The 11,418-nt window shown below is 42.6% G+C and overlaps 1 protein-coding gene across 1 annotated transcript; it reads right to left on the minus strand.

The window, feature by feature from the left end:
- Positions 1-1,832: 1,832 nt before the first annotated feature.
- On the minus strand, positions 1,833-10,566 carry LOC104686114 (coagulation factor VII). Its single transcript, XM_010394317.4, has 8 exons — positions 10,416-10,566; positions 8,068-8,228; positions 7,478-7,502; positions 7,273-7,386; positions 6,219-6,359; positions 3,357-3,463; positions 2,731-2,851; positions 1,833-2,540 (listed from the first exon to the last, which is right to left on the minus strand). The coding sequence occupies exons 1-8, from the start codon at positions 10,483-10,485 to the stop codon at positions 2,002-2,004; spliced, it is 1,278 nt and encodes a 425-aa protein (XP_010392619.1). The 5' UTR covers positions 10,486-10,566; the 3' UTR covers positions 1,833-2,001.
- Positions 10,567-11,418: the final 852 nt, after the last annotated feature.

Genomic DNA, 11,418 nt, shown 5'->3' on the forward strand with positions numbered 1-11,418 from the left:
GCTGGCGTGGCCCCGGCCCGGCGCTGGGCGAAGCCAGGCTCCCAGCCCACAGCAGCCGCCATCCCTGCTGCTCCCAGCCGTGTCCCACGTCCAGCACCGTAACCCCTGGGCTCCGCGCTTTGGACCAGTGACCTCGGCCGGGCGCTCGCCGGCAGCTGGCCTCAATCTCCCCTTTCTTGCAGGGAGTTCACAGTGCGCTGCGGAGGCCACGACTTCGGTGCTTCCAGAGTCAGCCATCAGGTCTCCTTTATCTTCTCGGCTTGCTTAAGCAAGCTGTTATATGAAAAATATATCTAAAACCCAGATTTGTTTTGAAACGTCGCTTTGTACAGCCATTATTAGTACTGATTTCTTTCAGCGTTTTACCCTTTTTCTACAAGATGATTTGTTCATAAATGTCAGTATTTTCACTGGAATGTTACAGAGGAGAAAGCATCTTGTGAATCATGAAATACACAAACTATTCTACCTTGAGGGGTCGTCAGGGATGGATTTACAGTGCCGAGCACTTAATCTAAGTGCAAATGAGGCTTTATTTGCTGGTCACTACTTAAAGCTTTGTCCTTGACAGTTGACTCTCTTTAGGACTAAGGAGAACCTCTAGTGCGGGTTTGAATACTGTAACGTCTCTTGTTTTTCAGGTCTCTGAAATTTGCTGCCTTTCCCAGTTCATTTCACTACTTCAATGAACAGTATAACTTTCTTCTCCGCCAGTAAAGTGGGTATAGGATGTTCAGTATTGCATGGTATATGTGCCATACAATGACACTGTTTTCCCCTAATAATAGAGTATGATCAATTGTGTTCTATTTGCTGATAAGCTTTTGTGATTGAGTTGATATTCTGCATTATTTGAACAATCTAGAACATAGAATCTGCATGAGATAGTTAAACTGTTTTCCAATCTTCTAGTTCAGTTTTATCTTCCTCACCTTATCAGTGTTTTCATGCTAAGGTTAGAAAGTACATTTTTTAACTGTATATGTTTTCAGAGAGCTTCAGGTTCTATCATTTATGCCTTAAGACTTTACTGAATGGTATTTAGTCAGTGTTTCACAGAGAGTTAGACAATTACCCTGTTCTGGATTTAGATCTCAGGATAGAGAGTACAATTGAGATTATACTGGACAACTGATAAAAAAACCCCATTCCCTTTCATTTGTGCTCTTTGTATTTACAAGCATAATACCAAGGCAAACATAAGATTAAATCAGTGGTATTCTTCACCACTTATAAATATAGGGTTAAATATTGAACTTACTAGCCTTACAGCAATAATGCTTGGTGCAACAAGATTTAAATCAAGTTTTCTTAGCAGACCTGTAAATATGGAATCAACCTTTTCCCAGATTTCTTGTCCTGGAGAGTGTCTGCAGTTCCTCCCCCTCAAATCTCCCTGTTGCCACTGCAACTGCAGGAGAAAGCTGTTTTAACATAAGCTAAAAGAAACACATTTTCAATTTTTTTTTCTGCTATTTCATCATTATATTACAGGATACATAGCATAGGAAGTTATGAAAGCCAGAAGCATAAATGTGTTCAAAGGAGATTGCATACAATTACGGACAACACGTTCATTCATGACTGTTCAGTCTAATGCAACTTCTGGCTCAGGAAGTCTGTACTTCACTGATTACCAGAAGTTGAGAGAGTAGCTGGAGGAAGGCTTATGGTCTGCATGACGTGTTGCTGACAGTCTTTCTCTCAGCATCTAGCTCTGTTCTTTAGCAGAAATGGATGCAGAACAGGAGGAACATTGTGCCTGATTTGTTATGGTCATTCTGTGCCTGCTAGACAAGATATAAAGTTTACAAACAACACTGAGAGGGAAATTATTTTATGTATTCAAGTAGGCCTTAGGCTTACTTCAAATTTTTAATAGTGTTGTGGGTATGACATATATCACATATCTAAGATAATGTAGAAATCCTTCAATAGGAAAATGGTACAGAGGGATTGGGGGGCAATAACACAACCTGGAAATGTTCTGGCTCAACACCATCAGTCCATGTGCTTCTTCAACCAATCAATGTATTTGGATACCCTTGTGTAAACCCCATAGCTGCCTTCAACAGCACAGCCCTTTCCCCAGCTGACAATCCCAGTCAGAAACCAAGTGTTCTTGTACTGTGTAGCATGAGGACCACCGCTGTCTCCTTTGCAGGAGTCCTTAGCCCCAGACAGGTCTCCTGCACAGAACATATTCTCTGTAATATTTAAATTGGTCTCCTTTTCACATTCTTGTGTCTTCACACGTGGCAGATCAACTCTCATCAGAACAGAAGAGGTGGCACCTCCATCTATTAGGCGTCCCCATCCGCTTACTGTGGAGAACTTGATGGTGGACAGTTCATACACAGCAAACCTTTTCTCAGGCAAACATATTGGTACCACATAGTCAGTGAGGTTCACTGGTGTTTCCAGGTTCAGGAGGGCAATATCATTATTGACTTGTCCATTTGTGTATCCTTCATGAATGATCATCCTGGCGACTCCACTTTCTTGCTCGGTTTTCTCATCGACATTTATTTTGTGTTCACCTGGAAAAGTTATTAATTGCAAGTCACGTCAGGTAGCTCCTTGATTCCTGAGAAGTTTGAGGATATAGAGTGTTTCTTGTTTGACACCTCTAAGGACAAGTACCTTGTACTACCAAAGCCTTCAAATCTGGTTTTATCAGGACGAGAATCTGCCACCACCTTGATAAGATGAGGAGGGGAAGATACATACCCAGTCTCACCCGAAGCTGTTTAGGGTGCATATACTCCAAACAGTGAGCTGCAGTGACCACCCACTCTGGGGAAAGCAGGGTACCACCACACTTTTCTCTCTGATCCTGTATTATAAGGGCCTGCCAACATAAAGCAAATTTGTCTCATATCAAATGTGCTTGACATAAATCTCAGTAGAGATGGGTTTCATATTGCTTCTTTCTGTCCCTTTATGCAACTGTGTTTGACAATACCATGCTGACTGCATGGAGAACTTAGCAGGGGAAATCTTCCCATTGACATTTTCTTCATCTTGCAGTATGGACCCTACCTATTATGGCCCAGAGTGTATCCCTGGAAGCTGCAACTAAAATTCTTGCTGGCTGTAAAGGACTAAAGAGTCAGGAGATAGAGACAACTGTGCTACCACTCTACTCCTATGCAACCAGGTACTCCAGAACAAGGCTAAAGTGCCTAAGTGAAATAGGTGGATCTGCTGCCTATGGATGAAGAAGGAATTTGGTTATCAAGACATGGCACTTTTTATGAATTTTTACATGATAGATTTAAAGCCATGAATTTAAGATAGTGATTCCGAAAGGAAATTAAAAAAATAAAAGCAATTAAAGATTTTTGAAAACTCACTTGCCATGGACATTCACCTGGAGGACAGATTAAACCACCTACTATTCTCCCTTTTGCAGTTGAATTTTTTTTTGCCAGCACTGGTATTTTTCCACATGGGTATTTCACTGGAAAAAAAAACCAAACAAAAACAACAAAAACAAACAAACAAACAAAACCAAAAACCCCCGAACCAAAACAACAAAAGGCAGCAAGTGGGACTGTACTGAACTCAATTCACAGCAAAATGCGTAAGGTCTTCAATAAAGCTACATTAGCTGAAAAACTGAGTTCTAGTCTAGGAGCATGGATTCTCAAAAATAATGTAAAGCAGCTCAGCAGGTGAGTAGACTTTTCGTTTGGAAACAGCCAGAAATGCTCTTACAATTAGAGTTCAGGCCCTTACAGCATTATTGGCATGTATTCACCTTCCATAGGTCTTTGCAAACAATTAACTTGCTTAAGATACATGTCAACACAATGAGGTAGGCTGCAGGCTGGAGCGCAGAAGTGACCCTGACAAGCTCTGTAGTCCACACATTTTCATTGTCCCTGCTGACTTTAAGTCAGTTGTATCAAGTGCACAGCATCTATGGCAGAGTGAGACAGAAGCTTAATCATGGGGTGTACATCTTGCAATCGTTTCTTTGGGCAGAGCCAAAGATGTCCTAAGAGCAGACACTGTCTTCTGGTATGCCTCTCCCAGAATACCTTGTTTTCTTGTGTCCAGAACATGCTGGATTCTTCCAGACTGCACGTCTCTGTGTTCTGCCTGAGCCAGCATGTGAAGACTGGCACTAAAGGGAACCAAATCCTGACTGAACTTGCAATAAGCTGTAGTGCAGAGGAAGTCTTGGTGTTTTCAGTACATCCTTCACCCAACCAAGTTTTCCTGTAAAGGGGAAGGTGTACCCTTGGGGGTGCCTGTGTGCCATGTGTCTGTGCTGTAACTGACCACACCATCCCTTCTGTCTGGCAGTCACTCTGTGATAATGCTGGGAGTGCCCTTTTTCTACCTCTTTGGGAGCCAGGGTCCTATAGTCTCTGCTGAGCTGCATGCAACATCTCCATGGATCTGTAAGTACTTCAGCTGACATGAAGACAGCATCAGGGTTTTACAGGTCCACATGAGGTATGGAGAAACGGGACTAGCTTTTTGGTGGTGGCTGGTGGAAGATTAGAACAGACACAACACATAACACCCACAGTTTCTAATGCTGTGTGTAAGCCAACACAAATCTGGATCACTGTGGGAGATGACACAGGGGCAGTGAGGGGACTGTCAGCCTGGCATTTACACAGTTTTCTCTATTTGCAACACATGGTCAGTTCTAAGGCTATTTTGGTTCCCAAGAAGCAAGCAGCAACAAATACATCTTCCTTGCAGGGAAAGATGCACTGAAAAGCCTGTGAGGAATTTTGAATTCTTTGTTCTCAACTTTTAACAAAAGCAGCTTTCCCATCATGTGGTATTGCAGAATCTGTTAATAAGGGATAAGCACATTAGTAGACATTTTTTTCTAATGAAATTTCTGCTGTTGAGAGCTAGGTTGTCATTACCAGCTCTCTGCATGAGTGCTCCATTGAGGTGTGTGTAGGGGGTCATCACCCCTCAGAATTACTTTGCATGCTCCCTGCAGCTCTGTCCATTATGTTGTTATATTCATATCCCCAGGGGTCTCCTTTTCCCTCTAATAAAGTACTTCAAATAAGCGTTTGCAGTAGAGTCAGGTGCCAGCTTATGTATTGGCAAAATTATTAACTTGCACTACCCTAGTCCCAGTTGAAATTTACCTTGCTAGATGAGTGAAAGAAATACCTAGCCACAGTGTCTATAGGGGTACCAAAAGTGTATTATTCCTAGCAATTAGGAAAAGAAGAGGAAGAAGAGGAAGAAGAGAAAGAGAGAGAAAGAGAAAGAGAAAGAAAGAAATACAGAAAAAGAAAGAAAGAAAGAAAGAAAGAGAGAAAGAGAGAAAGAAAGAAAGAAAGAAAGAAAGAAAGAAAGAAAGAAAAAAGAAAAAGAAAAAGGAAAAAGGAAAAGAAAAAGAAAAAGAAAAAAAAGAAAAAGAAAAAGAAAAAGAAAAAGAAAAAGGAAAAGAAAAAAGAAAAAAGAAAAAAGAAAAAAGAAAAAAAGAAAAAGAAAAAAGAAAAAGAAAAAAGAAAAAGAAAAAGAAAAAAAGAAAAAGAAAGAAAAGAAAAAGAAAGAAAAGAAAAAGAAAAGAAAGAAAGAAAATAATGTAACTGTTTTTCTTTGGTTTTAATAGACCTCTTCCTCTCTTGACTCCTGTACTGAAATAAATATAGTAATAAAATCTAGTCACAATTTCAGATTGGAGAGACAACACTAAAACAATTCTGCTCCCAAAATATTTTTCTACTGTGGGTGTAGACTAATACAAAGAAAGGACTTGTGAGCCCCAAAGCCCCTCCACTCACTAGAAACCACTCAACCTGACCCCAAATCCCTGACCACCTGCTGCCCTGCCTTATTTAGATCACCTGGTGAGGAGTTTGTCTCCACTGCTCAGTTCTTTTCTGCTTGACTAGTGGTGAGTGTGCTCCCAAAGGAAGAGATGGGTTCAGCTTCCTCCTAGCTCTGAGCAGGTGGGATGGTCCAATTTCCCACATTCCAGAGGAGTGAACCTCTGGGGCCAGGAAGAAGTCCAGAAGGATCTCTGCTTGGTGGGCATGCTGACAACTGCTCTTCTGGGGTGGCTAACTTGCACCAGAAGCCAAATGTACAATCTGGGACTCTGCCCACGGAGAAGAGGTGAGGAGCTGGTATCTGAGGGTTATGCATTGCACCTCCTGACACGTACACATTGAAAACTTTTCTTCCAGAGCTGGCTTAGACTTGGCATCAGGTTGGTAGTGTCTTACCTTGAGGGATGCAGGACACGCCATCACTCGCTAAAGTGTAATCATCATCACAGAAGCACAGTCGTCTTTTGGAGTCCCTGTCAGTACAGTACTGTGTGCAGCCACCGTTGTCTAAAATGCACTTCAGTTTGTCATCCACAGCTGAAGTCAGAGAAAGAGCATTTAGGTTTCAAGACCTGGATTTTTGTGCTTAACATTGATAACTTGCAGTTGGAATGTTGTCAGGAAAGCAAGGCAGGAAAAAAAGATTTCTGTGATTTATGCAGAGCAACTTCATCAAAAGTGCCTTCCATCAAAAGCTAGGCAGGCCTGGATCTCCAGGGATTAGGGAAGAATAGGCTTTGCTTAAGAAATATATACCTAAAATTAAATCAGTCAGCATTTGTACAGTACCTGAGCTGTCTCAAGAATGGAGATATTGTAATAGTGTGGTAACCATCGTAATATATGACTGATAAATTATAATTCTTTGGTATTTTGCCATTTAGTAGGAGGATGCTCTGGGATGACTGTTGAGACTGCTTTCCTAGACTTGATGAGTGCCTAGCCCTTGTCCAGACTCTGCGTGTTTTGAGGATGTAACACTCAATGTGCAGTGTCCTCTGAAATCAGTGGAAAGATGTGTATTCATAAAACACTGGATCCTTCCCTTTGGGCTTTGTACCATGCATATGCTGTGCAGTTCTCACATACTGCATCGAGCTTCTAAATCAAAGTAACTTCAGCACTTGAGTAAGAAATAATTCCTCCTTTCCTCTCAGATGGTACACAAAAGGCAGTTTTAATTTTTTTTTCCACAAAAAGTACCTTGCTGCCTTGCAGTGCCTGACTGCTATCTGGATAGATGCATCTTGCAACACCAAAAGCAGTATGAACAGTAGCTGTCACAGCTAGAATGATACAGAATCACAGAATCATAGAATATCCCAAGTTGGAAGGGACCAATGAGGATCAGCAAGTCCAAATCCAGAATTCTAATGATTGCTACTCTTTATCTCAATGCCTTGCATTTGAATTAATAATAGCATTTTTATTTTGTTATGTCACAGCTGACCTTTTTCACAGTTTTTGCCCTCGTATTCGACAGGACAGCGGCAAACATAATCCTGAAACTGGTCATCACAAATCCCGCCATTCTGACAGGGGTTGGAGGCACACTGGTTAGGGTCTGCAAAACATTCAGTGTCAGTCCAGCTCACACAAAGAGCTGCAGCAGTGGGAGTGTTCCACAGCTGTTAGAACATCCTGCATGATCGTACCAGAATAGGAGCGCCAGAACTCTTCCTGGAAGAAAAAGATGCGAGATTTAATTAAAGAAAAATCAACTCAAGTCTTACAGCCCTTGTTGCACAGGATGGGTTACCAACAGTCAGAGTGATGCTGCTTCTGCCTTTATAGTCTGTGACAGTTAATATCCATAAAATATTCTATTTTCTGGATTGTACATTATTTTCATATACTAATAGAGAAGGGCCTTGTTTAACACACATGAATGGGTCATCCATAAATAGGCTCTGTATAGTTGAGGTGGGATTGACTGAAAAAGATGTTGCACAATACAATAATTTAAAGTATTGTCAGGGCAGACATTAGTGGGGGTTTGGGGAGATGACTTAGAGACCATCCATTTTGCCACCATCCCCTAGATGGGTACTGCCTGGGATTGCCCATGCAGTGTGCTCTCCTGCAGTTCACTGCTGCTGTGCACCCCTGTAAATATAAAAGAAAAATGCAAACAGCAGGACACAAAGTGCTTTTTTAACTCTGGTGGCTTAAAGTGTCAAAGCACACCCTTGAGTAGGGAGAGTCCTTATGACAATGAGTGCTCACCCAGCCCTGTGTTACTTACTGTCCTTTCAACATCATGGTAAATCTCTCTTGCTTCCTCATGGGAACACTTTTCTTCTATGCATTCTCGCTCTAGTGACCCCAACTTTATCTCTTCAAAGATGCTGTTGGCTCGTCTTTGCCTTTGCAAAACGTTGCTTGCCTCTTCCTGCTTTAGAAAGACTGAAAAACAGCAGCACGTTCAGTTTGTCATACAACTGTGCTTGCCAGACAGAGAGGATGGGGGGGACGATTCCCCCTGACAGCTTTTCTACTTCCCAAGATTTTTCTGAAACACTTTAGAAAAGAAATGGGCAAATGTGAAAGAGTCTCCTTCCTCTGGCCTGCCTCACAGGTAAAGTGACAACACAGGAATTTTGGAGATCCTGGAGCTTAGGAGAAGATGGCGTGTTACAACAGCGGTGTGTGTGTGTGTATGTTGTATGTCAGTGACTCCTAAGGTACTGTTGCATGTCATGTGCATCTTAACATGCGCAGCAGTTTCTTACAGCTGTAGCAGCTGCAAAGCCTGTGTCACTTTATCTAGCACTGGTGTACGTGGCAAAATCTGATTTTTCTGTACTTGATACAGTCAGTCACAGTGACAGGTGGACTACAGTCGTGCCCTCACCGACAGTCACATGTTATTTCACACCCCTCCACTTACTGGACGTGAAGAAGGGATTTATCCCACCACTAGTAGACCACAATTTAAGAACCACTGCTTTAATATATTGTCTTTGGTTTTCTTCTGTGGATGAGGTACATAGGAAGACTAGACAATGCTGATTGTATTTCCTAGTGGAGCCTGTGAAGGCTGCTAGCTCCTGCCATCACCACAGACTACAGCCATGAAAGGGTCTTCTTGTGTGTCTCTACCCATGCTTTGGAAAGACATTGGGTACATAGGTCTGATAGCAGGCATCAGTAGAGCTCATTTCTTAGAACTGCACCAACTTGCAACTGGCAGAAGTGTGCACTGGAAACACTAATGTCATTGTCACCATGCTGACCTGCTCCTCAGCCTCAGGATGTAAGCACATCACACAGCTATGCTCTCGAAGTCCGAGTGCTGGCACGTACTTTTGCTCCATGCACTACACAGAAAGTGTCTTGAAATTATTCTTTTTTCTTTTTTTTTCCCTCCTATATGTCAGTAGGGGAGCTTCTGGAGCTTCATGCCAACAGCTTACATTTCAGCACTTTAACTATTTCACCTCTGCTTGTGGGTAGATTTGGGGATTGAGGCTGATCTCCTGCCTTTCCCCAGGACATTCTCTCTGAAAGAGTGGAAGTTATCTTCTACCTGCTGAAAGGGCCCTGAGAGATGCTGAAGGACAGATTCATGTGTGTCCCCACCAATATACATCCAAACACAGATGCTGAGAGGATTTATTCCAGTCTGAAGTGATGCAAGGTGTCTGCATAAACATTTGTGTCTAATTCAGGATATTTGCATAATCACATGCAGAATAATGGTAATTTCCCCCTGTATTTCAAAGTTACTTAGAGAAATAAAGTATTGTGTGGCATGTACTGAGTTTATCCCTGGGTGCTTCATAAACCTTTGGTCATTATAGGAATGTCAGCTGGGTCTTTCTTGATTTCAGTCAGGCTCTATGCATTTGATATGGCTTTCCTTAAAGGATTTTAATTAACCTTATACTGCAGACACATGGCACATGTATCAGTGCTTGGGCACAGACTCTGACAGAAGAGCAGACCTGAGCACATGGCTGGGGATGAGCACATGGCTGGAGATGTCCAGCCACTCTTATTTTGGCATATCCACTTATTTGTATTGGATCACTTCTGACTTTACTACCTATTTTTTCACCTTTTGTCACTGCAACACAGAAGACCCAGTCAATGGCTAACTGGGAATCTGAGAGCACTGGATCTGCTTTACTAATATGGGAGCTGGTTTTTGGACACATACTGAGCAACTGAAGGGCTACCTCCTCTCTGCCTTCTACTGCTGCTGAAACAGGGTGGATCCTCCCCTCTTTAGTTACTCATCAGCTGAATGACAGGCTATTGATGCTTTGCTTTGAAAAATGTCCCAGTTCTATATGAAATAACAGTAAATCCTAGTTCCTTTCTTCATGTAGACAGCTGGTGGTTTGTCTGCTGTCTGTGCAGCAAGATAATAAATTAATTTAGCAGTCTAGAGGTGCTTTTCCTTAGTTGGCAGAACAAGTGCATGGAGCCATTGCTGAGAATAAATAGAGCTTTAGAATAACACACAGGCACAGCAGAAGACGGGATAAACATGCAACAGTGCTCAAAACTTGAAGTGGAAATCATCTCAGTAACAGGAAAGAGGTCCATTGCCAGTAAAGATAATTACAGCCATATCCTACAACATACCTGCATCCAGAGAATGATGAATCAGTAGCAGAAAGCAGAGAAACAAAGCCACACACTGCCTGGAAATCATGATGAACCCTGTGAGCCAGTGTCTCGGTAGTGTATTGACATTTCAGCAAGGACTGTTTGGCCAAAGGGCTCAGCTTCAAATGCTTGGAGCCAGAGGAGGGGCTGGCGAGTCATGGAAGCAGCAAAAGATCCATGACAGCCCGGCGAGCTGAGCAGAGGGGGGCACATGCAAATCCTGCAGTGTGCCCTTTTCACACAAGCAGGGAGCTTGGTTTTGAAGTGTGCTCTCCTGACCTGTGCAAAGGCTATGCTGATTACACAGGCTACTACCCCCGGCCCTGCATTTTCCATTTAATACACCTTTTCCATGAGAAACACGAACGCTGGGACCCTGAATCCATAGGACAGGCATTAACTTGGCCACATAGCACCACATGCAGGGAGCAGTGTTGTGATACTTATCTTGCATCAAGATACAGCCTTTCAATGCTTTTGAGTGTGATTGTACCACTGGCATCTGTCTATTCCCATTTTTCTATCACCAGTTGAAACTCTGCACTTCTGCCTGAATTTGCTTGGAGACACTAATTAACCAGCAAGAGACACCCTACACTGGTTCTCTCCATCTTTGCTGCCAGACCCATGTGACCTGCACAGGTTGTACCAGCTGGAAGTGGCATGGAGCTGATCCACGTTGTACTTGGACATTAGTAACTACAGGGGCTTGAGGGGACACTCTACAGACAGTGTTTTATCTAGAGCATAAGCAGTCCCCTGATTTAATGGAAATCAATTAATGGCATCAGACTGGAGAGCTGACAACATTCTTGGGGAAATATTTACTTAAGATAGCAGCAAGGTAAAGAGCATGTTTGTCTGTGAGAAGTGAAGCATTGCCTGAAGGCTGGAGTGTTTTCCTGGCTGTTCTCCCTGTCCTGCATGGAAAGGAAGGAGGGCGAGCCCTGCACCTGAATGCTACAGCAAAGGAAATCAA

The sequence above is a fragment of the Corvus cornix genome, chromosome 1 (assembly GCF_000738735.6).
Source record: "Corvus cornix cornix isolate S_Up_H32 chromosome 1, ASM73873v5, whole genome shotgun sequence".
NCBI classification, from domain to species: Eukaryota; Metazoa; Chordata; class Aves; order Passeriformes; family Corvidae; genus Corvus; species Corvus cornix.

Bases quoted from the DNA above. Each gene is read 5' to 3' on its own strand.
- LOC104686114 (XM_010394317.4), bottom strand. From the start codon at position 10,485: ATGATTTCCAGGCAGTGTGTGGCTTTGTTTCTCTGCTTTCTGCTACTG. The intron at 7,387-7,477 runs GTACGATCATGC...AATGTTTTGCAG, and splicing joins GTTCTGGCGCTCCTATTCTG to ACCCTAACCAGTGTGCCTCC. The intron at 2,541-2,730 runs GTATGTATCTTC...TAACTTTTCCAG, and splicing joins ACAGCTTCGGGTGAGACTGG to GTGAACACAAAATAAATGTC.